Below are 26733 nucleotides of genomic sequence, written 5' to 3' on the forward strand. Positions count from 1 at the left end.
TTTTTTTTAACACATCCAATTATGGAACTTATTATTCCAAGATATATTAATCAAAATGTATTTTGTTGATGGAAAAACCCATGTAAGGTCTCACGCACATGGACATTTTACGGCGATGTTTGGTATGGAGCTCTATTAGTCATCCATAGAAGTGCATAATCCCATTCCTTTACATGTAAATTACATATCAAGGCATACAGAGGCATGTCCCATCTGACTCCAAATCTATTGAGTATTTTCTTCTAGCAGCAATGTTTAAAGAGGACAATATGTCTACACATATCATGCCAAAGTATATTCAAAGCGGAGGCTGTGCAGCTCTGTCTGGGTTCTGTGCACTGAGCTCTATGTTCATGAGCGCTAATTCCTTATTTGTATTCCTGGTATACGAGAGGGGGTTCAGGGATAAAATATGAACATTACCACAATATTGGCCTTGGAAAGCCGTTTTTAAGGTTTGATTACAATTTTTTTTAAATATAGCAACTACATATATTGATATCAACTGTGACTAGTCTCTGAAGGTCCAAAACTGGCTGTCCATTAGTATCTCTCGGGTGGGGACTAAAAGTAAATGTTACGCCTCCCCTTTGTCATCATCCTTGATGAGGTTTGGAAATTCCAGAAAGCCAGTGAACAGAGAGCTAAGGAGGTGATATTAATTGTATACTCCCGATTAGACATTCCTGGAAGTTTCAAGGAATTAGGAGGTTTCATGTCATGCTGCATCTAATAGCATTTATTCATCAAACGCTTCATGGTGAAGCTATGAGTTCACATTGCTTTTTGATGTTTTACCATCTGAAATTTAGTTCTATAGATCATACTGTAACGTTTGCTGAAATGAGAAGTCGCTGAGTAATATTCCTCAAAATATGGATGATTCTAGAGAAACTAAAGTGATCTTCTCCTGTGACCCTACACCCAGCATCCCTAGCAATCGGCTACATAAAGGGTAAGTCGGTGAATGCGCTGCATAGCCGCAACAGCCTGTTTAATTAGTAAAGAAGATGCAGTTCTCACTGGGGAATCCATAGCCCCTTCAGAAGATTAGAGTAGGTCATCAAATCACTTTTATAGATTGACAAAGCAATAACCAAAAGTGATCACTAAAATGATAAACTGTATAGAGATTTTTTTTTTTGTTCAAAGGGTTGTCAGAATGAAGATATATGACCTATTTTTATATGATTGTTCATCAATAGCAGATCGATGGGGTTCAGACTGATACCTGGTGCCACCTCTAAAAGTGACAGAGCCAGCTTCATACGTTGTGTAGTGGCCTTTCTCGTGTACTGTAGCTCATTGAGGCGAATGGAAGCGTAGCTGACCATATATGAACCATAATAAGTGTATGGGTATGCACAGCTGTTGATACAATCATTAGTCCTATTACAATTGTATGTCAGTATTTCTCTCCAGGTATATACGGTACATGGAAAATGCTGATGAAACATTTGTTGGTCCACATAAAAGATGTGATCATCCGAAAAACAAGCATATGATAATTATTGGGAAAATATACTTTTGAAAAGTGATTGGAATCAGATGACCGATCATCTGTATGCGTACAAGGGCCTCATATGGTTATTTCCTATATAGCAAGTTGCTCCTTAGCCATAGGATAGAACAGCACTCCCAGTCCTCATGCACAGCAATTAGGTGCAATGCAACTTGGCAAATTTTGGTCTGATGTATCCACCAAATCTAAATCCATGGGGGAAAAAAGGGAAGTGTTCCAAATAATGCAACATTATGATCAGTGATGCAACTTTTCAACTACATTATAGCTCAATGAAAGCTGTAATATAGCCAGAACCTTACATCCTAAAATTGATATATTATATTGAAACATGATTTGGAGTGCTGCTTCCTTTTTTGAATATCTGTAGGATAGGGAATAATTTACTGATCACTGGGTACCCCAGCAATCCCGAGAATGAGGCACTGAGCCCAGGAATAGCCCCTCTTGAATGAAGCAGAAGTGTGCATTCTCAACGTCTGCTCCATTCATTGTCTATTTTTGTTAAGGCATGTGCATAACTATGTGGGTTTGATCCTTCCTTTAGATAATTTAGGACTTTTCACTGATAACAAGTGGTTGGTTTTAAATAAAGACTGGCTTAGATGAGAGCATGATCAAGAACAATGGTTTGATTACGGTATTTAAACATGCCAGCAATCACCCAAACGTTAAGCAAAATTTTAATTCCCTCGTTAAAAGAAGTTATTGGTAGCACATCGTCTTGTGGAATCAGAAGGTGTGCTGCTGATAACGATGATATTGTCTGCACAGAACAATCATTAATTGTTTTGTGCATATAGAATTCTGGGCTGCCTGTTTCAGCTGCTGTCTTCATGTGTAGATGCACCTTAAGTTCTGCTCAGTAGTTAAGGGGTTCTACAAGCTAAACGTAATGCTCTATTTATGAGAAGCGGATGACCAAACTCGTTTGCACTCTATTTTCCCCGAAGCTAATCCCATGTGTTGGAGGCAGGGCTGTGGAAGTCGTGAGTCTGTGTCCATTTTGGTGGAGTCTGTATAAAATGGATCGACTCCGGCTCCTAAAATATGTAATAAATTGGGTTCGGTAGTTCAGTGCAGGATGTGCTGTAAAGGTATTCATAAGAATTTGGGAAGGTTATGAAATGTCCTATAAATGTCTGTTCTATTCCTGATCTCGGCATTTAGTTGAGATGAATCTGTGCTGTACTTTATGTACATGCTCAGTAGTGACCAGTGCTATGGAGTCGGAGATTTGGCTTACCGACTCCACAGCCCTGGTTGGAGATGAGGAAGGCAATTTATTACGTATTTTTTGGTCTTGTAGGCTCCTCACTAATTTTTAGGATGAAGTACAATTGGTGATGCAAAAAAATTACGGATTTTGTGCTTGACCTTGACTCCTGCTCTCATCCTTCTCCATCATTGTGTCATCCCTCTAAAAAAAAATATACCGGCATTCTGTACTGAGGCACTTAATTGTGACTGCTCCTACATGCATCCCCCGCCTCTGGAAAAAGCATGTTGATGGGGGGGAACTGACTGCTCTTTTATGACCTTTTGTATAAAACTTGGTGTTATTGGCTCGAATTGAGATCTTCTGATGAATATCGTGCCTATATTGAGGAGCAATGAACGTGGGACCTTTAGTCTAACAGCACCACCGCCATTCTTCCCTTGTCTTTACAGATTCTGTTTCTTTTCTCTTTTCTTCTTCTTTCTTGAGTTTGATCTTTTATACTTGGTTGATGTAAAGAAATTTATATCATTCCGCTTTATTGAACAACTGTTGATGAGATTTTAGTATGAATAATGATCTTGATGTCAAGATGCTGTCTCACTTTTCATAAAATCTATATGGATATTTACGTTATACTATTGGATGTGCCTTGGTTTTTGGTTTATGGAATTTAATAAATGAAAATTGAAGGGAAAAAAAAAGTGAATGAGAAGCTAGTTGTCACGTGACGTCGAACTTTCGAGCTGGCAACAGAGTGGAATCAGGATTCTGCAGTGTGATAATGGCATTGCAAAAGATTGTTTAACATGAAAAATCCCTTTAAGAGTGTGAATCTTTTCACTTTTTTTTTTGTTTTTTTGTTATATATATATCAGGCTGCCAATTTAGCTTACAAATACTGAGGTAAAAATACTGAGCAAATAATGTGTGAACGAGGTCTAATACAGGAGGAGATGACACACAGGTATATACTATATACAGGGGAGATGACACACAGATATATACTATATACAGGAGAGATGACACACAGGTATATACTATATACAGGAGCAGATGACCTACAGGTATATACTATATACAGGAGGAGATGACATACAGGTATATGCTATATATATAGAAGATGACATACAGGTATATACTATATACAGGAGGAGATGACACACAGATATATACTATATACAGGGGAGATGACACACAGGTATATACCATATACAGGAGGAGATGACATACAGGTATATACTATATATAGAAGGAGATGACATACAGGTATATACTATATATAGGAGGAGATGACATACAGGTATATACTATATACAGGTCAGATGACACACAGCAGGTATATTATATATACAGGGGAGATGACATACAGGTATATACTATATACAGGAGATGACATACAGGTGTATACTATATATAAGGGAGATGACAAACATGTATATACTGAGGTGAAAATGAAAAGGTGTGAGTGCAAAATGAGAGGAGTGAGGGAAAATAGTGGAGTGATCGGAAAATGACAGATGTGAGGTCGAAATGATAAGTGTTAGGGGGGAATGAGAGGAGTGAGGGAGAAAATGAGAGGTGTAAGGGAGAAAATGAGAGATATGAGGGGGAAAATGAAAGATGTGATTGGGAAAATGAGAGGCGTGATGGGAAAATAAGAGAAATGAGGTGCTATAATAACCACAGATATTTACTATGCCCAGGCAACGCCGGGCTCTTCAGCTAGTGTGTGTATATATATATATATAATGTGTGTGTGTGTTAAAAAAAAAAAAAAGCAAAGAATGTAGAAATAGGTGACTGAGTTATTCATACAGTGCAAAAGGTACCTTGGTAAGTGCTCTTCTTTCATCTGCATCATTTTCCCTTGGGAAAAAACTATCCAACCATTTTAGAATATTATTGCTTGTCTGTGGTTAACCTATGAACGTCCTGACATTGGAATTCTCTTCTAATTATGGGCAAATGTTTGCAGCTATGGTTATGTATATGAATAGAACAGGGTGCCATGTGAACTATTCTCCTCTGACCAGCCACCGTCTTGGCACGGATTGTGTGCTGGTCCTAGTGTTGTGTCTGCATTGGCGCACTTGACACCATGGCTGTATTCACAATGGGTGAAACTTGAGCAGCCGAGATTTTATTTTGCCAGGAGCCAGTATGGAATAGTTTCTGTTTACAGTTAAGTGGCCGAGGGCTTCGCTGCCAGATAATTGACTTTGATAAAGCATGTATCACCTGGGAGAGAAGGGGAAATGGGCAGGATGAAAGCTTCCATACAAATGAGTCATCCAGTGAGTTATTTGGGAGATTCTTATTTCCCAGTTTCCTAAGAGTGAACACACTGTGACTTGTGACTAAATTCTTTCAGTATTGTTCTAGACTTTTAATGGTGTGTATGTATATATATATATATACTAGATTGTGGCCCGATTCTAACGCATCGGGTATTATACAATAAGATATAGTTGTAAGTATAGTTTGCAAGTTCAAAGTTAAAGGAACACTGGCCACAATACCAGAATATGACAGATGAAACAGTTACCAGGATCCACCAGATTCTTGGAGGTAATCACAAAATCTTCAAATTACGGTACTTCAAAACACCTGCAACAAGATTTAGTGGCCGTAGGCATTGAGCTTTCAGTGTGCACAGTAAGGAGTAAACCAAACACAGAAGGTCTCCATGCGTTGACTCTTAAGAGATACACCTTTACTGACTTAAAAACACAAAAAAGTAGACTTTAATATTCTTAAAACCGTATGAATAAGCCCAGAAGTTGAGGAGCAATTACGGTAAATAGCACTAACTTTGCAGACCGATGGATGAGCGGTATGTCTTGAGGAGGAAAACTGAAGCATTACCCTAGAAAGAACATCCTGGTAGTGACTCTGTATTGCTAGTTTTTGCTTCCTCTGGCCGTGCAGCATGCGGAAGGCCAGATGGAGAACATGAAATGTCTTCTATAATGAAGCTGAAGCTGTCATTAGACCTTTTAACTGGACATTGATCTCAAGCATATCTATTCAGTTGACCAAGGCTTGGCTTCAGAAGAAGTCCTGGGAGATTCTGCAGTGACAGTCATCTGGCAATGAACATGATAGAAAATATTTTGTGGAATTTGAATAAGGTCGTTGAAGCACGCAAACCCAAGGAAATTGGTGGAGGGCAATAACCATAAAAATGGATTAGGAAAGCTGTCCTATTATTTATGATCCATAGACTTGCATTTTGATCTGACACCCAAATCAATATTGGACAACTCTGTGCTTTTTGTGGGGACCACCAAGTCCAAGGAAAAAAACGGACATGAACTACCCCAGAAATTTTTCTTCGTATCACAGTCCTCCATGTTATTTCTTAGGGCGTTTTTCTGCCATCTGCTATCCTGTCGTGCCAGACTGAAGTATAATTGTATCACATGTTTTAGTGGTCAAACAGGAGTAAAAGGGACAGCCGCCGTTGAGCGGGGGCGCCTATCTCAATTAAATTTTAGGGTGCCAACCTCCGCTGCATAGGTAGGGAAGATTTAGAGCATTAACAGTGTGAGGGACATTTTTAGTCGAGCACGGTTGTCTGTATGGTGATTGTGTTTAATATTTTAAAAGTGAACAATAAAGATCTAGTTTTATCTAATATTTGTTAGGGTACAAGGTTTCTTGTTTTGTTTTTTTTCTTGAATTTGAACCTTGATTGCCCATCTAAAAAATTATTTTTTGTTTGCGTTTTTCTGCTATCATAGATATGAGTGATATAAATAATAAACAAAATATCTGTGAAAAACATCAAAGACTACAAGAAAAACTGACGTATGAACAAGCTTTTACATTGTTCTTGTTTTTATAATTACAAAAAGCATAAAGTATGTTCATTTTCCTAACAAATCTAATTTGGAAAGGGTTGACGGGTGGGTTCGATCGTTTTGATTGCATCTGTATAAACTCTGAAAACACCTTTCTCACAGGAATAACTGCTTTGTACATGTAATAACTCCACAGTTGACTCACTATAGGTTTGCTGTAGCATTTATAGATTTTTTTGCTGTGTGCACACTATATCTAGATACTAGTTACATTCTTCAGGCAAAGTTCAGATGAGTATATGGAAAATTGTAAATTTTTCATCTGCATGGTGTTCCTGATATACATTTTTAACATCTCTTTGACATCCAAATGCCTTGCACAATTCAAACCCAAAGTTTCTATCTGATGCCAAATGGATTCTCAATATGACATACGGTACTTTTTTTTAAATCACACCTGAAGAATTTAGTGGGTGTTTAATCCGATAAGTGGATAACATTAGTTCACGTTGCATTTTTTTTTCTTTTACACATGGTGCGTGTTGAGAGACATTCACGCTAGCTAGACAATTGATCAACATTGGTCCATGTGTATACAGCCTTGGGATTATTACCTTAGTTAATGTGCATTATACCATCAGCAGGCAGGATTTTGTTCTTAATGTTCCTTATAATATGGCACGCCTAGAACAAATTGTACATATAAACCACCCACTTGCTTTGGGATGTACAGAAGATCTATTGTTGAGGCATTCTGCTTAATGAAGCCTGACCTAATTAGTATGGACGCAGTAAACATTCATATCTATGCATTTATAGACTTTAATATGGGAATGTTGTGGCAGTAGTCGTGGAGATAATGGTATACCCGTGGCCACATTGATAATGCACCAGTACCTGAAAACTGAAAGCGATACCAACCAGTCATCACAGTAAATACTTTGATCTTGTCAGGTCATTGTAGTTATATAGTTTATATACTGATCAGTTCAGTAAAACTGCTTTCTGATCAAGTAAATAACATTGGTCATATCTTGACACTGGCACCATTGGGCTCTGTTCACAGTTCTGTATAGTACTTCTGCTCATCTGTTCTAAACCGAAAAGACAAACTGAATTGGCATCCTGTGCATCCATGTGTCAAACTGAAGAAAAATTTCTGCCTGTGGGACTTTTTTTTTTTTCCACTGTTCTAAAAAATAATCAACTAATGAAAAGGAGACTGGATCCATATAAATCAATGGGACCCCTCTGCTTCTGTTCAACACAGGCATGCATAATTCCTCTTGTCTGTTCTAAATGGAACAGACAGAAATAAAATAGAGACAAGTGAAAAGAGCTTGTCAGTCCCTGAAAATGAAACCAGAAAAATTGGCAGTAGTAAGGATCTGCGAGACTTTGGCAGGTGCCTACATGTGATGGCTAAATGACTGGATCCGATTATCTCCAAAATGGAAGATCTTCTGGGGTGTTCCCAGTATGCAGTTATTAGTAATTACCAAAAGTGGTGCACGGAAAAAACAGTGTAATGGCGATAGGGCGATGGGCACATAAAGAGTTAAGGCTAGCCTATCACACCGACTTTGTGCTCTAGCACAACTTGCCTAATACTATGATTGGGCTAAATCACGTTGACCATTGTCCAACTTTGAAAGCTCATACAATGGGAACATGGGCTTCAGAACTGGACCATTGAGCAATGGAAAAAAGTGGTTTTGTTTAACAAATCCCATTATTCTATTTTTTTTAACCTAATTTGGATGTATGCTTGCTCATGTGTCACTTACTAGTAAAAAAAAGTTGACACCAAAATGCACTATAGGATTGAGGCAGTGTGATGCTCTGGGTCACGTTCTGCTGTGTAACCTTGGGTCCTGGTATTCTTGTGGATGTAGATGTTATATTGACACACACCACCTACTTAGATCTAGTTACAGACCTGGTGCACCCCTTCATAGCCACAGTATTCTAACTGGCAGTGACCTCTTACAGCAGGGTGGACTCTTCCAAACTACAAAAATCATTCAGGAATGGTGGCATGGAGGTCTTCTGGAGTCTGCACCTTGACTAGGGTTGTTTTGAATGTGCAAGGGAACTTGCCACCTACCTCAAATCATGCTGTCTAAAAATGTGTAAGTTGGGAGCTAACTGCGGATATAGGTGAGGTTCATTCCCCTAAGGCTGTGTGCGCACGTTGCGGTTTTTCCCGATAAAAACGCTATAAAACCGCAAAAAAAACCAAAAACGCATACAATAAGCATCCCATCATTTAGAATGAATTCCGCATGTTTTGTGCACATGATGCGTTTTTTTCCGCGAAAAAAACGCATCGCGGTAAAAACCGCAGCATGTTCATTAATTTTGCAGTTTTTTTTGCAGATTTCCTACTACAAAATGCATTGGGAAGTGTCCGGAAAAAAACGCGGCAAAACCGCATGCAGATTTCTTGCGGATTTCTTGCAGAAAATGTCCGGTTTTTCTCAGGAATTTTCTGCGAGAAATCCTGAACGTGTGCACATAGCCTTAGCTGTGCTAAAAGAAGCCCAGAAATCTCTCTAGCATCAGAATAATTACTTTACTGTAGTCTATTAGCAGGGCATTTTCTAAAGGCATAATAGTGGGTACACTGATACACATATCTATGAGAAGACCATAGCATTATAGATGGAAAATGGTAGGTAGGGTCCGGTAAACAGGTTTTCCATAGAAGCCCAAGAGCTTTAGGTTATTTCAGTGTGTACTTCTGTGTAATCACAAATGTTAACCTCCCAGCATATCCTAAAACGCTTATTGAGCTTGACTAGTGTATTGTCCTATGTTTTGGGAAAGTTCATGGCTCCTCAGTGGCCAGCAAGGTTGCTTCTCGTTTTATGTGACTACTAGCAATAGTGCAGCCTCCCTACAGACATGCACCTATGCCTCGATGCACAAGCAGAAAAAAGCTTATTGTTTCTACCAGCATCTCCTGGCTCAGTATGGGCAAGACAGTTCTCAGAAGATTAGTATAGCTGATCCTGTAATCTCTCCCATTTCTGGTTTTAATGCTGGTCTAGTGATTTCTATTGTATGGGTGGATGAGGGCTGGACACAGGGCCTGAAAGAGGGCTTTCTTTTCAAACCTGCAAGCATGTTTTGCAGCTACAAGATAACATCGGTCTTCTTTTGGCTTTAAATGAAGCAAGAAAGTACCGTATGTTGTTGTCCCAAAGTCTTTTAGCTGCTTCATAGGTGAAGAAAGGATATTATGTGCTGGATCCATGTGCACACATATATGCCTGTCAGTAAACGATATGTTTCTGAAATTGGCACTTCACTTAGTGTGACAAGTGGCTGGGTTACACAGGGTGGCTTTGTCAGGGACTTATTGGAATAAATAGCATCACTGTAAAAAAATGAAGGGTTCTATTAACAGGATATTCACAGATCTCATTTCTTGAAGTTTTGTAGAAGTCTGGGAGAGAAAACAAATGTATCCCCCATCACCGGCTGGGAAACAGCTGAGGGCTCTTGGAATTGGCTGGTCCTCCTCCCCAAATGTGTGATGTTTCCAGAGACACTTGTAAATGATTTATTTATTTATTTATTTTTTTTCCCCTTTAGAAAAAAAAATAATGGGGATGGCACACAGCATCCCTATAGTACTGTTATATTGGGACATCAGGCTGAGTTTTGTGGCCATATTATAAGCACAGACATGCACCCATATGCCACTGTTGTGAAATTTCCTTCTAAATGGTGCTTCTGCCTAAGCAACTGGATGAGTGTGACAGGAATACAATAGTCCAGGAATCTGTAATTTGTGAAACCTCTCGTCACCATTCAGAGATTCTGAAACAATAGAACAATGTCCCACAGAACATAAAAAAACACAAAAAAACGGAATCTAAGTAAAGATAGACCAGTGCATTACAAACACTGTTACTCCTTCTCTACTCCCCTCTTATCTCCTCTTCTCACAATCGCATACAAGATTTCCCCCGCACATCACCCCTACTCTGGAACTCTATACCCCAACACATGAGACTCTCGCCTACCATCGAAACCAGTGATGCTGCTACCATGAGGCTATTTGAGCTCTTTGGCTCAAGCGGCACGAGAGGGGGCGGCAAATTCTGTAGTATTATACTCACCTTCTCCCAGCGCGGTCCCTGGACATCCCTGCTTCTTCCAGTGCTGCAGTTCTTCCTGCACACAGCGGTCACATGGTACTGCTCCTTACAGAATTGAATATGTGGCTTCACCTCCCATAGGGGTGGAGCCGTATATTCATTTCTGTAATGAGCGGTAACTATGACCGCTCAATACAGGAAGAAGATGCAGTGGTGGAAGAAGCAGGGACGCAGCGCCGGGAGCAGGTAAGTATACGGGGAGGGGGAGCGCAGCACTGCGCGATATTTACCTCTCCTCGTTCCAGTGCGGCTCCGTCTTCAGCGTCCTCTGGCAGTGACGCTCAGGTCAGAGGGCGCGGTGATGTAGTCAGTGCGCGCCCTCTGCTGAACGTCAGTGCCGAATACGGAGCCGCACGAGGAGCAGGTAAATATTGCCAGTGCCGGGGTCCTGAGCGAAGAGAGGTGAGTATGTGATTTTTTTTTTTTTTATGGGGCAAGTGACTGTATGGAGCATGTTATGGGGCCAAAACACTTGTGCAGCATTATAAGGGGCAAGTGGCTGTGCGGAGCATCTTATGGGCCATAACAATTGTGCAGCACTATATGGGGCAAGTGCTTATATGGAGCATCTTATGGGGCCATAACATTTGTGCAGCACTATAAGGGGCAAGTGGCTGTGTGGAGCATCTTATGGGGCCATAACTCTTGTGCAGCACTATAAGGGGCAAGTGGCTGTGCGGAGCATCTTATGGGGCCATAACACTTGTGCAGCATTATAAGTTGCAAGTGGCTGTGCGGAGCATCTTATGGGGCCATAACACTTGTGCAGCACTATAAGGGGCAAGTGGCTGTGCGGAGCATCTTATGGGGCCATAACGTTTGTGCAGCACTTTAAGGGGCAGTGACTGTACGGAGCATCTTATGGGGCCCTTATTACCCTTTATGCAGGATTATATGGGGCATATTTTAATATGGAGCATCTAATGGGGCCCATCAAACTTTATGGAGCATTATATGAGGCTCCTGATTTAATATGGATATTCAAAAACGCTTAACCTACTGATGTCTCAATTAATTTTACTTTTATTGGTATCTATTTTCACTTTTGAAATTTTCCGGTAGCTGCTGCATTTTCCACCCTAGGCTCATACTCGAGTCATTACGTTTTCCCAGTTTTTTGTGGCAAAATTAGGGGGGTCGGCTTATACTACTCGGGTCGGCTTATACTCGAGTATATACGGTAACCGGATTTGCGCTGCTAGGTTTTTTTTTTTTTTTTATAAAACTCCGGGATCAAGTGCCCGTCCCCCCTCCTCCCTTCCTCCTTCCCACCCCCCCTCCAGCAGGGACTATGTGGGGGGGGGCGCCATTTTTCCGTTCAACTAGCAGAGGCTAGGTTCACCCCTGATCGAAACCTTCAAAAAGAACTGGAAGACTCAACTCTTCCAACAAGCCTACAACCTTCAGTAACCACTCGACTAAACTGCTGCACGACCTGTGTAAATTTGGTGTGCCATCTAAATTACTCAACACACAGCCATTAATGTCTAAACCGCTGGCAACAAGTGAGTACACGACTAAGTCAAAATGCCAGTTTGTGCCCAATTAGCCATTTTCCCTCCCTGGTGTCATGTGACTCATTAGTGTTATAAGGTCTCAGCTGTGCACGGGGATTAGGTGTGTAAGATGTGGTGTTATCGCTCTCTCATACTGGTCACTGGAAGTTCAACATGGCACTTTGTAGCAAAGAACACTCTGAGGATCTGAAAAAAAGAATTGTTGCTCTACGTAAAAATGGCCTAGGATATACAAAGATTGCCAACACCTGAAACGGAGTTGCAGCATGGTGGCTAAGACCATAGAATTGTTTAGCAAGACAGGTTCCACTCAGAACTGGCCTCGTCATGGTCAATCAAAGAAGTTGAGTGCACGTGCTCAGCGTTCTATCCAGAGATTGTCTTTTCAAAATGGACATATGAGTGCTGCCAGCATTGCTGCAGAGGTTAAAGGGGGAGGGTAAGCAATTCTGTGCTCAGACCATGCTCCGTAGGCTGCATCAAATTGGTCTGCATGACTGTCGGCCCAGAAGTAAGCATCTTCTAAAGATGATGCTCAAGAAAGCCTCAAGTTTGCTGAAGACAAGCAGAATAAGGACATGGATTACTGAAAACCATGTACTGTGGTCTGATGAAACCAAGATTAACTTATTTGGTTCATACGGTGTCAAGCGTGTGTGGTGGCAACAAGGTGAGGAGTGCAAAGACAATTGTCTTGCCTTCAGTCAAGCATGGTGGTTGGGAGTGTCATGGTTTGGAGCTGCATGACTGCTGCTAGCTGTGGGGATCTACAGTTGATTGAGGGAACCAGGAATGCCAACATGTACTGGGACATAATGAAGCAGAGCAAAATCCCTTCCCTTTCAAAACTGGGCCGCAGGCAGTATTCCAACATAACGACCCCATATACACCTCCAAGACAACTACTGCCTTGCTAAAGAAACTGAGGGTAAAAGTGCTGGACTAGACAAGCCAAGCATGTCTTCAGTCCTATTGAGCATCTGTGGGGCATTCTCAAACGGAAGGTGGCGTAGCGCAAGGTCTCTAACATTCACCAGCTCCGTGATGTCCCCATGGAGGAGAGGAAGAGGATTCCATTGGCAACCTGTGTAGCTCTAGTGAACTCCATGCCCATGAGAGTTAAGTTAATAGTGGCCACACAAAATATTGACACTTTGGGCACAGTTTGGCCATTTTTACTTAATTTTGTTACCAGTGGTTTAGACATTAATGGCTGTGTGGTGAATTTGAGGGCACATCAAATTTACAGTGTTATACAAGCTGTACATTAACTACTTTACATTGTATCAAAGTGTCATATCTTCAGTGTTTTTCCATGAAAAGATATAACACAATATTTACACAAATGTGAGGCGCATTCACTTTTGTGATCTATTTCTCACACAACATTCCTATAACCTCATACTGTGCTCAGCAGTGAAAGCAATCACAATGGGAAACCCTGGCTGTATATTACCCCTTAAATAAATAAGCCATCATCAATACATGCATAGCAGTATGAATGAAGGACATATTTCAAGCTGTGAAACTGTATGTGTGGTACTAAATAAACCTACCAGCCTTTGTGTGAACACTAGTATATTGTAGATTTACCAAGAAATGAGGAGTGTCCTATTCAAACAGCCTCTCTTGCTTCCTGATTAATCCTCCCATTCGTTTAACAAGTGTAAGTACCTACTGCGCCATATGAGCTCTGAGCATGATTGTGTGGGTTTCCTTGTGTACTTCTTTTTCATCCACACTTCAGTAAATGTATAAATAGGATTGGATCTGTTCACATTATATTTATGTAGCTGTTATATGCGTACAGTGTGATAGAGAGACACGTGTGCATATGCATATATGGCTCAAAAATATAAAGGATCACTAAAATACCACATCCTAGGTATCACTTAATGAAATTTTCCAGTTGCAAATCTTTATTAATTACATAGTGGAATACATCAAGAACAATAAAACCTAAAAATGATCAATGTGAATAAAAATTCATATCCCATGGAGGTCTGAATTTGGAATGATACTTAAAAATAAAATTACAGGCTGATCCAACTTCAGTGGAAATGCCTCAAGACAAGGAAATGATGCTCAGTAGTGTGTGTGGTCTTTACATGCTTGTGTGACCTCCCTACAACATCTGGGCATGGTCCTGATGAGGTGGTGGATGTTCTCCTGAGGGATCTCCTCTCAGATCTGGATTAAAAGCATCAGTCAACTCCTGGACAGTCTGTGGGGCAGTGTGGCTTTGATGCATAGAATGAGACATAATGTTATAGATGTGCTCAATTGGATTCAGGTCTGGGGAAAGGGCAGGCCAGTCCATAGCATCAATGCCTTCATCATGCAGTAGCTGCAGGCACACTTCTGCCACATGAGGCCTAGCATTGTCATGTATCAGAAGGAACGCAGGGCCCAGTACATCTGCATATGGCTCACAATGAGTCTGAGGATCTCAATCCGGTACCTAATGGTAGTCAGGGTACCTCTGGCTAGCACATGGAGGGTTGTACGGCCCTCCAAAGAAATGCCTCCCCACAGAGGGTTGTTGCTCTCCTATGGCCACTTCCACGTCTACTGGTGTACTGGCCTGTCTCTGGGTATCTGCTTCATGCTCTAGACACTGTGCTGACAGACACAGCTACCCTTTTTGATGCCTCTCACATTGATGTGCCATCCTGGATGAGCTGCACTACTGAAACAACGTCTGTGGATTGTACAGTAGACACCGCCTCATGCTACGTACCTCTAGGGGTGAGAGAAATGACAAAATAAAAAAGTGGCCAAAACAGCACGATGAGAACAGAAATAGTCTGTGGTTATCACCTGCAGAACCTCTCCTTTATAGGGGTTGTCTTGCTAATTACCTATAACTTATAAGAAAAAGGGAACTCCAGACCCATACAAAATCTGAGATCTAATAACCACATATAAAAAGTAAAGTCCGATCAAACATAATTTTATTAAATATATTATAGACCTCAGAAACACTTAATGTACAAATAGTAACAATTTGGACGAGTATACAAATAGGAGAGAGCAAAAAGACAGAATACACGGTGAAGTAAAGCGAATCATCCCTACAAAGACAGGCCAAAAGAAGTACCTAGCCACTGGAGTACATAGGCTCAAGAACCTGTCGCATTAAACCAAAAGGCAGGGGTCACACTAATGTAGCAGGCCGAAAAAAATCAATCCGGATACCTGCTGACCACAAGCCAAAGCTGCTTGTTGCACAACATGTATTATATAGATAAAAAAGGTGCTAGTGCAAAAAAGTGCCAAAAAGCAGCGATCGGTTATGATCATAGCTTACCCATGTGGGGAGGTGATGACGCTGTCACCGTGTATCCGCACTGCCCCGACGCGCGTTTCGCGTTGCGGGCTTCTTCGGGGGGCCGTGTGGATACACCGGGCACGACTCAGCCTTTTATGTGTGCCCTGAGAGCCACCCGTGTGAACGCATGAAGGGCGGGCCACATCTTTTACTGCAGCAGATGGGGGTAGGGACTACCGGATTGTGAACTACATCTCCTGTAGTACCACATATGTGGTTTACTATGCTGTATGTCCCTGTAAGCTCATTTACGTGGGACTTACCTCACGTGAGCTACGGATACGGACGAGGGAACATGTGAGGGACATCCAGGCTGCAAAAAACTGCACTGATCCATCTGACCTCAAAACGATCCCTGGACACTTCAGGCTGCGCCACAACTGTGACCCCACCGGTTTACGGGTACGGGGCATTGATAGGGTACATTGTGGTACCCGGGGTGGTGATCCTAAATGGGTTCTGGCGCAGCTTGAGTGTCGATGGATCGTTTCCTTAGGTACCATGTCTCCTCACGGTCTGAACGAAAAGCTTTCTTTCGCCCCATTTCTTTAATTCCCTTGTAATGATGCCCTCTCTCTCTCTTCTGCTTCCTTTTGGTTTTTAATATAGTGTTTTTGGATGTTGTGTTTTATATTTTTTATTTTTTTCACTCAGTGTCCTGTATATTTGGTTGTCCTTGTCCCTGCCTGTACAAACCCACTATTATAATTGGCAACAGCTCTATGGATGCACTAGGAGTCGCCTTGGAGTTGATCCCGACAAAATGAGGCTGGAATTACATATGGAGGATGTGGGAATAATCGCCTTATTAACCCCTTTTCCTATATAAAGAACTGATGACAATCAAGATTCGCTCCAACAACTGATATTCGGCACTTTTATAACACATAGATCCCTAGTGCACAAATGTGTTAATCAGGCATCTTTCATTGTATTGTGTGTGTTTTATCTCTTGGACCCTAGTTATGTATACATGCTGTATTAAGTTACTGCACCGTGACATGATTTCCATCCTCAGCCTTGAAAGTACCTTTTTCTGTTGTATTGTGTTACTGAGCGCTCCCAGATACGCATGCGCCGTGTGATCTCGGACTTGCCTGCGTCTCAGAAGTAATCCTTATGGCTGCGGTCCGGGCCAGTGACGTCACAGGAAGTTTTTCCTTTGACCCGGATGTACGGACGCGTCGCATGGCAACCTGGGTCCCGCCCTTCATGCGTTCACACGGGTGGCTCTCAGGGCAATGTGACAGGTTCTTGAGCCTATGTACTCCAGTGGCTAGGTACTCCTTTTGGCCTGCCTTTGTAGGGATGATTCGCTTTACTTCACCGTGTATTCTGTCTTTTTGCTCTCTCCTATTTGTATACTCGTCCAAATTGTTACTATTTGTACATTAAGTGTTTCTGAGGTCTGTAATATATTTAATAAAATTATGTTTGATCGGACTTTACTTTTTATATGTGGTTATTAGATCTCAGATTTTGTATGGGTCTGGAGTTCCCTTTTTCTTATGTAGGATTTATGTCGTCTTTGGGACTGACTCTCCTTGCTTTGTGCAAGTTTAAAAGGTGTATGGATATCCAATATGTCGGGTTTTGTTAATTACCTATAACTTGTTGTTTACTCCATTTAAACAACAGAAATTGATTCATAATTGGTGTTGCTTCATAACTGGAAAAGTTGATTTCACAGAAGTGTGCTTTGACTTGGCAGTACAATGTGTTGCTTAAGTGTTCCATTAATTTTTTAGATGTGTATGTATATGTTTACATGTACACTGGATACATGTAGCATAGATGTTGGGAGCTTTCCTAGTGTATATGCCAAATGTTCATCACAAACATTATCTGATCACCATTAAATTGGTCCGAATGTAAGAGCTGTATACCCAATGGGAATAAGTAAAATCTGATCATGTCACTGGAGTTCTGTAAGCCAGATATCTTGTACAGACTGTATTGTACACGTCTTCATGGTCTGATCCAAGTTGTCTCTGTGTGACAGAAGGTAAAAAGTTTCAGTATAGAGAGAAGTGTACAAAATGCATATATTTTCTGTTTCTTGGATCAGGGGTACATTAAACCTGCCAGCATAGCTGAATGTAATGAGAATGGAGATCTAGATCCATGGTGGCAGATGCTAATCTGGCTTGGTGGGCATGTGTAGTGGTGTTTTGCTTCTTGGAAAGCCAACATGCACATAAGGAAGGCTGGAGAGCCTCCTGTGGTGTGAATTAATTATTGTTCTGCTAGGAACGCATGGAATTCGCTCTGCGACTCTCTTGAAGACTAGCCATTGTGTCTATGACAATTGAGGTAAAACCAACACATTCCAGCCACAAGCAGGACTGACCCAAGCTTCCACATTAATGTTTGGATTCCTGGTTTATTAATTAAACAAAACCATATCAGTAAAGGAATGTGTGATAAGAGTCTGGGTGCTGGGAACTCCTTACAGGTGCATTAACCCATTATGCTTTTTTCCAAATCTTTGAATGGTTGCAATTTGCAAAACCTAATTATGAGATAAAAAATACCCATTCCACCCAATTGCTGAAGCTTTTTCAGTTACTGTATTTCTTTTCCATTTCATTCAGACAAAATACTAAATCTATGGGATCCTTAATAGCGAACGTGCTCGGATGAGGTGTTATGCAAGCATTCTTGTGTGCTTACCGATGTCTTTGGTGTGCTTGAAAAATGCCCCAGTCCCTGCGTCTGCATGTCTTGTGGCTGTTAGACATCCACAAAACATGCAGGAATTGCCCAGCAGCCGCAAGAGATGCAGCCTCACGGACTCGAACATATTTTTTGAGCATGCCAGAGTCACTCTGCACACAAGCATGCTTCGACAACACCTTATCCGAGCACGTTCGCTCATCACTAATACTTAAAGGGATTTTCCCACAAACAAAGCTAATTTTAAAGTTGATTTTAATCAATATATCTTATAATAATAATTATTATTATAATAATAATAATAATTTCCACAATTGGATGTGGTTAAAAAAAAACTGTTCCTGTGCTGAGATAATCTTATAAATGTGCCCCTGCTGTGTACTGTGTAATGGCCATGCAGGAACATGGTCTAATCTTACATCTCTGGGCCTAGGGGTGAGGCAAAATGGTATACAGACAGGACAGCACAGGATGCAGTACATAGCAAGGGCACATTTTATAAGATTATCTCAGCACAGGAACATTTTATTTAACAAATCCAATCGTGGAAATTATGATTCCAAGATTTATTGATTAAGATGAACTTTGTTTGTAGGATAACCCCCTGTAACGATTTAATCGAACATTATTTTGGTATACATCCCATTATGCACCACTTTCTCCTAAATCCTCGGGTCATCATAGGGAAGATTTTGGATCCATATTCTGCTCCCCACTGTGGGATACTGCCTAAATATCCAGAAAATGGTTTTCAGACATTCTCCCAGAAAAGCCGTTTACTTGAATGGTTAAATCCGAATCCTCTCCTATTAATCTTTGGACTTGGTTTGGCTTTCTTTTGGTGGCGTCCACCATGCCATACCTACAAATGGAAACATTGCTTCTGCAGACTGCACCATTACATTCCAGTGTAAGCTTGATACCCATTTACTAGCTCTTAAACAAGTTCACTAGTATGAAGGAAGTGTTTTGGAACCTATTTGCTATGGACTTAAAAAAATTGGGTTTAGACAATGACTGTAAAAAAAAAATTAAAAAAAAAAATCCAAAAAGCAATCACATTTTTGGAAGTTACTTGGTCATCACACATGGGTCTCATTTGCAAAAAAAATAAAAAAAAAGTTTTGTTTTTTTTCCTTTCTGCAGTATGCATCTCCTGCTGAAAATGTTTTTTTTCTTATATAAATGTTTCCTGTTTAAAAGATTATTTTTCCCACTATCTCGCTTTTCTGTGGGTAGTCACTTCTACATACTTTTGTATGTGGATCAGAGAACCAATTTAGGGTAAAAGCAAATTGGTTGATTTGTGAGTATTTTTCATCTTTCCCTATCCTCCTCCTTTTTTTTTTTTCCAGCAGGATTTGAACATTCTGTATGTAACTGGGTGTCTGTTTAAGAACGTGTTCACTTTTCTGCATGAAATTCTGTGGGCGGCCTTCAGCTGTCACTGACTAAATGTCTCCTTCCGTCCTCCATAATCTTGTAGTAACATTTCATCTAATTCCCATAACCTTCTATATGATTACTTCTTGTGTGTAGGATAATGAAGACTAAACTGTGGTAGATGGCTCATACTCTTACTCCCCCAATGCACCACAGTTACTTAAGGATAGCTACCCAAAAGTCACATTTTACCAGCACGTTACAGGGAAGCAGTTTACCCTCTCCATCTTTGAACTGTAGGAGGATTGGAGCTCTCAATCGTTGTCTTTCTGCCTTCCTAGACATCTATGGCATGAGAGGGTTTTACAGATTGGGGTTCCAGTATACTAGTATTGCAGCTTGGCAACAATTTGTGCTTGTAATATACGAAACCATCTCTGAGGATCTTGAAAATGGAAGTATATGTTAGAAGTCTTTAGTATACGGTGATTAAAGTTCATTTATCACAGACTGAGCCACCCCCTTAATATAACTCCTAATGATGAAAGGTAAGTCACCGGTAGAACACATGTGGATCTCGGAGAGCACTGGAAAGAGAACACGTGTAATCTCTATTTAGCAGCGTTATGGTAATGCTGGACATCCTATTATCATACTTAGCGCTAATGAAGGTACACATAATATTTATATCCTAATTTGTTTTGTTGGCAAGGTAGGACGTCATTATGTAACAGTACTGTTAAGCAGTGCTTCATTATGTGTCTAAAAGAGCTGTAATGCTACAGTGTTTAATCCGCTAGTTAGAGAAGACCTGTCTGAAGATCAAAAGTGGGCAGGTTTTTTTTCTTTTTATTCCTACTGCTCCCCTGATTTATTACGTGTTTTTTTTTTTTGTTTGTTTGTTTTTCTTAAATCCTCCACACAGCTGCAGAGATATGGACCTTTTTATTAAGTGACAATTTGTATAGTCTTTACTGAGGCGGGGGGTGGCGGGTATGGGGGGGGGGGCTTGCAGATTATAATGCAAAGTAGCCTAAACCCACGCCCCAAGAAAATCACGTAAATGCTGTCCCCTTGGTAAAGACCACAAAAAGTTAGCTCTAAGTAAAAAGGCCCCTTATATATGCAACTTGATGGCGGATTTAAAAAAAAAACAAAAACTTGAATACTTGGCATTGCAGTGGGAATAACAAGATCAACCGCTGTCCTCTTGAAATCTGGCATACCGATTACCGTAGATCTCTTGTACAAATGATCTGATGAATGTAATCAGCCATATTTTAGCTGATCAAAAATATTTGTCTAGCTTTAGGATTTCACCTAACAGGAGTTCAGACCAGTCTTTCTTAATTTTTTCTCAATACTCAAGGGTTTCAAATTCAGTAGATGGATCTGTAGAGGCTGGCAGATCTGTGGGAGTTAAATGGCGATCAGTCCTAATGTTCTATTTTAGCTCAGAAGAGTATTTGTATGAAATAGCATGCAAATTCCACATCTTGATCCTTCCATGATAAGTACATCGTATTAAGTGACCAGTGGCATTACAATTGCCGTACTGCTATATATAGAAATGACAAGTGCTTCAAACTTCTGGCTAACAAAGTACATTTCTTTTTACAGAATCGTCAAGACATTTGCTAATTCTCCATGGCAGCTGCACAAACGTTCAGCCTGTCCTGTGACTCTAGGAACCATCATCTCCGATCTTTCAATTCCGACGTTTCTTACAGGTGCAACATGGGTAGTGTGAGCAGCCTGATAGAGAAACATGACTTCTCACCAGATGACATTAACTTGGACTTCAAGCCTCTCTCAGATTCACACAGTCCTGGAAATATATTCGAGAAAGGTCTAAATCAACGAGAACTGCTTAACTATTTGAGTATCACAAAGAAAGATGGTAAAAGTGGCAAAAAGCTATCCTCGGGGTTGGTATTCCGAAGAGAGCGCAGCGTGGATGGAGGAGAGAATGACTATCCAGTTCTATACCACAAAGATTGCCGAGGGACCGACTTTAGCAAAAGCTCGCTTCCAGAAAGGGGACGTTTTGAAAAGGTCATTGCCTTATATTTCATACAGGCTAATTTCTGTATTTCACATTAAATTGTCAATTCTTCTAAATTTACACTGCTGTTGTTTTAGGTATATTTGTAACATAAACTGCTTTAACACATCCATAAAGACTCTGATGGAGAACTGCTGACTGGCTCTTCTGCTCTTAATCTTGTTCTTTTTAGAACTGCAGAAGTGGTATTTGGCACCTTCAAATTTTGATTTGGTGTCTGCCAGGCAGTGCTGTATGTGCTCTCTGTTTCTACGTCTTATAAGTATCTTATTAAAGTGTTTATTTAAAGTTCCACTGTCTTGTGATATGGCAAAATGACCAAGCAACCTTAAATTATAAAGATAAAATGAAGTTAGGCAATATGTCACCATTTCCAGATATTTTATATGCAAATTGCCTCTTCAGAGAGAGAGCGGACTTAAACTCTATATAGCGCCATCTGTTGGAAGTAGCGATCCTACAAGTCACAATCTACCCTTTAACAAGTCTTGCAATATGACTTAGGATGAAAGCCAAATCAGTATCTTGATTTGCAGACATGGTGTTTCGGGCTATTGGCCCTTGTCAGTTCATCGTATGAGATCTGATATGGCTAGGTGAAAGGCTCTGGCATGAGGTCTAAGGGCTAAGGTTTCTCCTTATGGAGCGTGACATACCAGCTCTGGCTTGTCAAGGTAAGGAGGCTTATTCGCAGTGCAAATCTCCTGTGGGAAATTTTGTATGCATTTCCGGATAGCACTTTTTTTTTGTTTCCTATTCTGTTTTTATTTTCTTATGCTAGCTTTTTTGACACTTTTTGTACATGATCATGGGGTGGCTATAATGAATTCATTCTCTATGCAAAAAGATTAATTTGGTATGGCCACCACCATAATCATGGACACAGCATAGTATAAAAAAATCTATTTTCTGAAAATGAAGCTAGGGTATTATTATGGGTAGGACATCTTTATATATTCGTACAATGTGACAGTCATTATAATTGTCATAATAATAATAATCTGAAGTTCATATATTTCTTTTTTAGTCTCGCTTTGGGCAATCTGCACTGAAGCCATCAAATACTAAGAACTTTGTATCCATGCAGAGTTTATGTTCCTCAGGTGGACAGAAGTTATCTAAAAGCAATGGCAGCCTGAACACATTAGGGAGTCTGAACAGTCCTCCTCGTCGTGGGCAATTGAAGTCAAACAACATTCATCATATAAACCAGCAGGAAAGTGAAAATGAAGAGAATGAGAGCTTGTCTGATTCCAGGCAAAATTCCATCAACAGCTTCAACACTTATAGTCCAGGGTTTAGTGTAGCACGTTGTCAGATCAGTGCTTCTACTGGACATATTAATCATATTGGAGGGTCATTAGACAGAGCATCCAAAGGGGTTCGAGACGTGGTATCTGGAGACAAGAAGCCACTATCCTGCAAGAGTATGGCAACTTTGAGTCGTCTACAGTGTTCTGGGGAACCTCCTCCTCCATATGAGTACTCTCAGTCTGTAGAAGATGTAGCCCGTCAGCTGGAAGAAAGGCTAAATGAAAAGGGTCTGGAGCTAAGACAGCTGAGAAGGAGTACAAGTGACAAAGATGATCCTTTTACTCAGGTGAGTCAGAGTACATGTAAGTGCAGTGCATAATTTTGCCAGTTTTAAGAGGTGAGCACGTTAATCTGAGGTGAGCACGTTAATCTGAGGTGAGCACGTTAATCTGAGGTGAGCACGTTAATCTGAGGTGAGCACGTTAATCTGAGGAATAGCTTGATTTTTCATTTGGCCAATCTTTCCATTAAACTGCTGCCTTTGATGAGTAACATCTTGACCCTTCAATCTTGGCTATAGCTGAGTTTTTCTGTTAGTTTATTTTATGCAGGTTTGTGTTTAGTAAATGTATATACAAGCAACATTTTAATACCATTACAATGTCTATTTATCTACCCACATTGCAGGTATTTGAAGACAAGCGTCGTCTTTGGATGGAAGAACTTGATGAATTAAAACAGATGTACATAGCCAAGCTCCAGCAGATCTCTCAGCAGGCACTGCGTAGCCAACGAGCCTTACAGTTGCAACTTTATAAAGTACAGCAGGAGAAAAAGCGTCTTCACGAGGAACTGAACTCTGTAAAGACTGAGTGTGAGCAACTAAGACAAAAACAGCCGGCCCAGACTGAAAACCTTATTCCAAAACTTGAAGAGTCAAAATGGGAGGTAGGAGAATTCGCTGTGATGTATTATTGTAATCTTATTTTTTCTGTTATTATTTGCATTATTTTTTTTTCTTGACTTGAATATATATTTTTTTTGCATAATGTGGCCATAAACCTAAAAAAAAAAACTTCTGCCAAACTTGCTGATTTCAACCGGATTGGCCTACTAATGTGTGTTAGGCTAAGTTCACACGTTGCGTTTTTTTCAGCATTTTTTAGTACCAGCAAATACTAAGATTTCAGAAATCTCTTGCACGCAGCTCCTTTTTTTTTTTTTTTTTTTTGTCCTCAGGATTTTGTGCAATAGCTTGGTTTTTACCAAATGAAGCATGTAACCTTGGTAGACAAACGGCGCTGGTAGAAGTTGTCCCCTTGGCCACTACGGTTTGCTGATGGCAGCCTAGACTACCTCTCCTTTAGTTTACTGCCCAAAATATTTATGAAATCACTGCCTTTCAGTTACTCAGTAAAGTCTAGTCCAGAGAGAATAGTGTTAAATCTCAATGATGCTCGGCTGTATTCACATGGTGTACACAAAAAGGTTTAGTTTTTAATCACTTCTTAGGGAAGTGCTGAATCATTATTGGTGCAATTGTGTCTTTTGTGGCAGGGCTGTGGAGTCCGTATAAAATGGACAGACTCCAAAAATATATAATAAATTGGGTTCGGTAGTTCAATGCAGGATGTGCTGTAAATTTTTCTTAAGCATTTGGGAAAGTTATGAAATGTCCTGTAAATGTTTGTTCTGTTCCTGATCTAATGATTTCTGCTTTTAGTGGAGATGAATCTGTGCTCCACTTTATGTACATGCTCAGTAGTGACCAGTGCTGTGGAGTCGGAGTCTAAGTCAGGAGTCAGGGAAATTGAGGAGTCGGATGTTTGGCTTAACAACTGCAAAACCCTGCTTTGTGGTGTGGTGCAAAGTCGAGTTCTATTAAGCCAAGCTCCTGTTGCATCATCCTGAGCCAGGTAAAAGTGATAAGGATCATAGTGTCAACTTCCACAGATATTGTGATTATCATTGGTGCCACTAGTACTCTTTAGTTTCAACTACTGCCGAAAGTTAGATAACATCCAGGAAGACCGAAAATTGTATAAATGTGTCCTTTAGTCCATAATTTCTCAATCATTTTCTGTGTGCATCATAAGCCAGAACATAATGATGTCTGGGCCTCACCATAGGTTATAGTCCTTTCCAAAATGTTTAACACCATTTCTGAAATTTGACATGCATGTATGTCATAATCAGGAAGGATTTCCTGCAATATGACATACAGGTACGTCATGGTGATCATATGACAGGAGCAGAGCCCATACAATCACCGCCAGGAGCTTGGCTTAACTGACAATGAAGCTTGTATAACATCTCGATGGTTGTGAGACCATGGGGGCTCCCCATTTTAACCAATTGGCCTGCACAACACAATCACAAGGAGCTGATGGTTGCTGTAACAACTTGAGGCCAAGCAATGGTATAAGGTTCTGTCAGCTATGATGGCCTTTTGGCCCTCTAATAAGCATAGGTCATTGTGAAACTGATGCACTGCAAAACGCACATGCTACCTCCAATTATAGTTTTAAAGGGGTATTTCCTTCTCCAAGAACCTATCCCAATATGTAGTAGATGTAATAATAACAAATACTTCCAATTAAAAATGTAGTATAGTTGTTTGGTTTATTCGCCATGTCTCTTTCCTATTGTGCAGACATAGCAGGACCTTGGGTATCCATGGTTACGAGCACTAGGCAAGCAGCTGTTATTTTATCAGTGGATATAACCATGGAAACCTAAGGTCCTGCAATGCCTGCACATAAGGAAGGAGACATAGCAAATCAGAAAAACTATATTACATTGGCGGTATTTGTTAATATTATTATTACACCTATTCGGATGGGAACTTGGAGATGAGAATCCCCTTTAAGTGTCAAAGTTCTGTAGTGTACTAACTGAAGTCTTTTTTAATGTAAAAACAAAAAAAAATTGTAAACGTACTTGGGATTTTCCATGTCCAGAAAACGTGTGTCTGAAAAGGTGGAACTCTACTGTAACAGAGGCCACATGGATTGCAAAATGACTTTACCCCTTTATACTGAATGATTCTGTCTAAACTACATTTTCAGGGATTTAGATATAAACCCCAATGTAAATTCTCAGAATAAAGCACACGATCAATGTGAATCTAGAATCAAAAGCAGTAAAAAAAGTTATATACATAAAATTGTAATTATACAAACTTCAACTCCTCACACAAAGAAACAAGCCTCCACTCAGCTCTTGCATCTGTCCAAAGTTGCTGGTGACTCAAAAACTATGGAAAAATGACATGGTTCCCAAAAAATAAATTCCTCAAAATCCATGCTCTTGCAGTGTGTCCAAACTGCTGATGACGTCCAAATGTTGTATTTTTCGGACTATAAGGCATTTTTTTTTTGTTTTACCAAGCAAAACTATTGTTAAACAGTGTGTGCATTTTATAGTCAGGAGACAGCTTCTTGTGATGGAGGAAAGCACTGACACTGCGTTCTTCTCGATCACAGAGAGAGCTGTTCTTCCCCCGGTCTGTGATCAATGCAGAGCAGGAGAGGTAGCTGCCGGGACTTGAAGGGAGACAGCATGAGCTGAGCAACTGAAAGACCTTCGAGTAATTCAAGGACCTCTCAGGTTGTGATTGATCACATGACCTGGAAGGTCCTTGAATTAATTGTGTGCAAGGTCCTTTGGCTGCTCAGCTCATGCAGTATCCGTTCAGGCCCCGATCATGAACTGCAAGCTGTGGTAATGTATAGTGTATGCACATGTGCTTGTTAGAGAGGTGTTTGTCTGTATGTGTTTTTAATGTAGGG

General features: G+C 40.4%; 1 protein-coding gene across 1 annotated transcript in view; it reads left to right on the forward strand.

Annotated features, from left to right (window-relative positions):
- Window positions 1–26733, forward strand: part of N4BP3 (NEDD4 binding protein 3) — a 54511-nt gene that overhangs the window by 19061 nt on the left and 8717 nt on the right. The window contains exons 2-4 of the mRNA XM_069764214.1: window positions 21244–21678; window positions 22716–23288; window positions 23630–23890. Coding sequence (XP_069620315.1) covers window positions 21271–21678; window positions 22716–23288; window positions 23630–23890 — 1242 coding nt within the window. The 5' untranslated portion in view covers window positions 21244–21270. The remainder of the gene's footprint in view (window positions 1–21243; window positions 21679–22715; window positions 23289–23629; window positions 23891–26733) is intronic.

Source organism: Ranitomeya imitator, chromosome 4 (genome assembly GCF_032444005.1).
Source record: "Ranitomeya imitator isolate aRanImi1 chromosome 4, aRanImi1.pri, whole genome shotgun sequence".
Taxonomy (NCBI): Eukaryota; Metazoa; Chordata; class Amphibia; order Anura; family Dendrobatidae; genus Ranitomeya; species Ranitomeya imitator.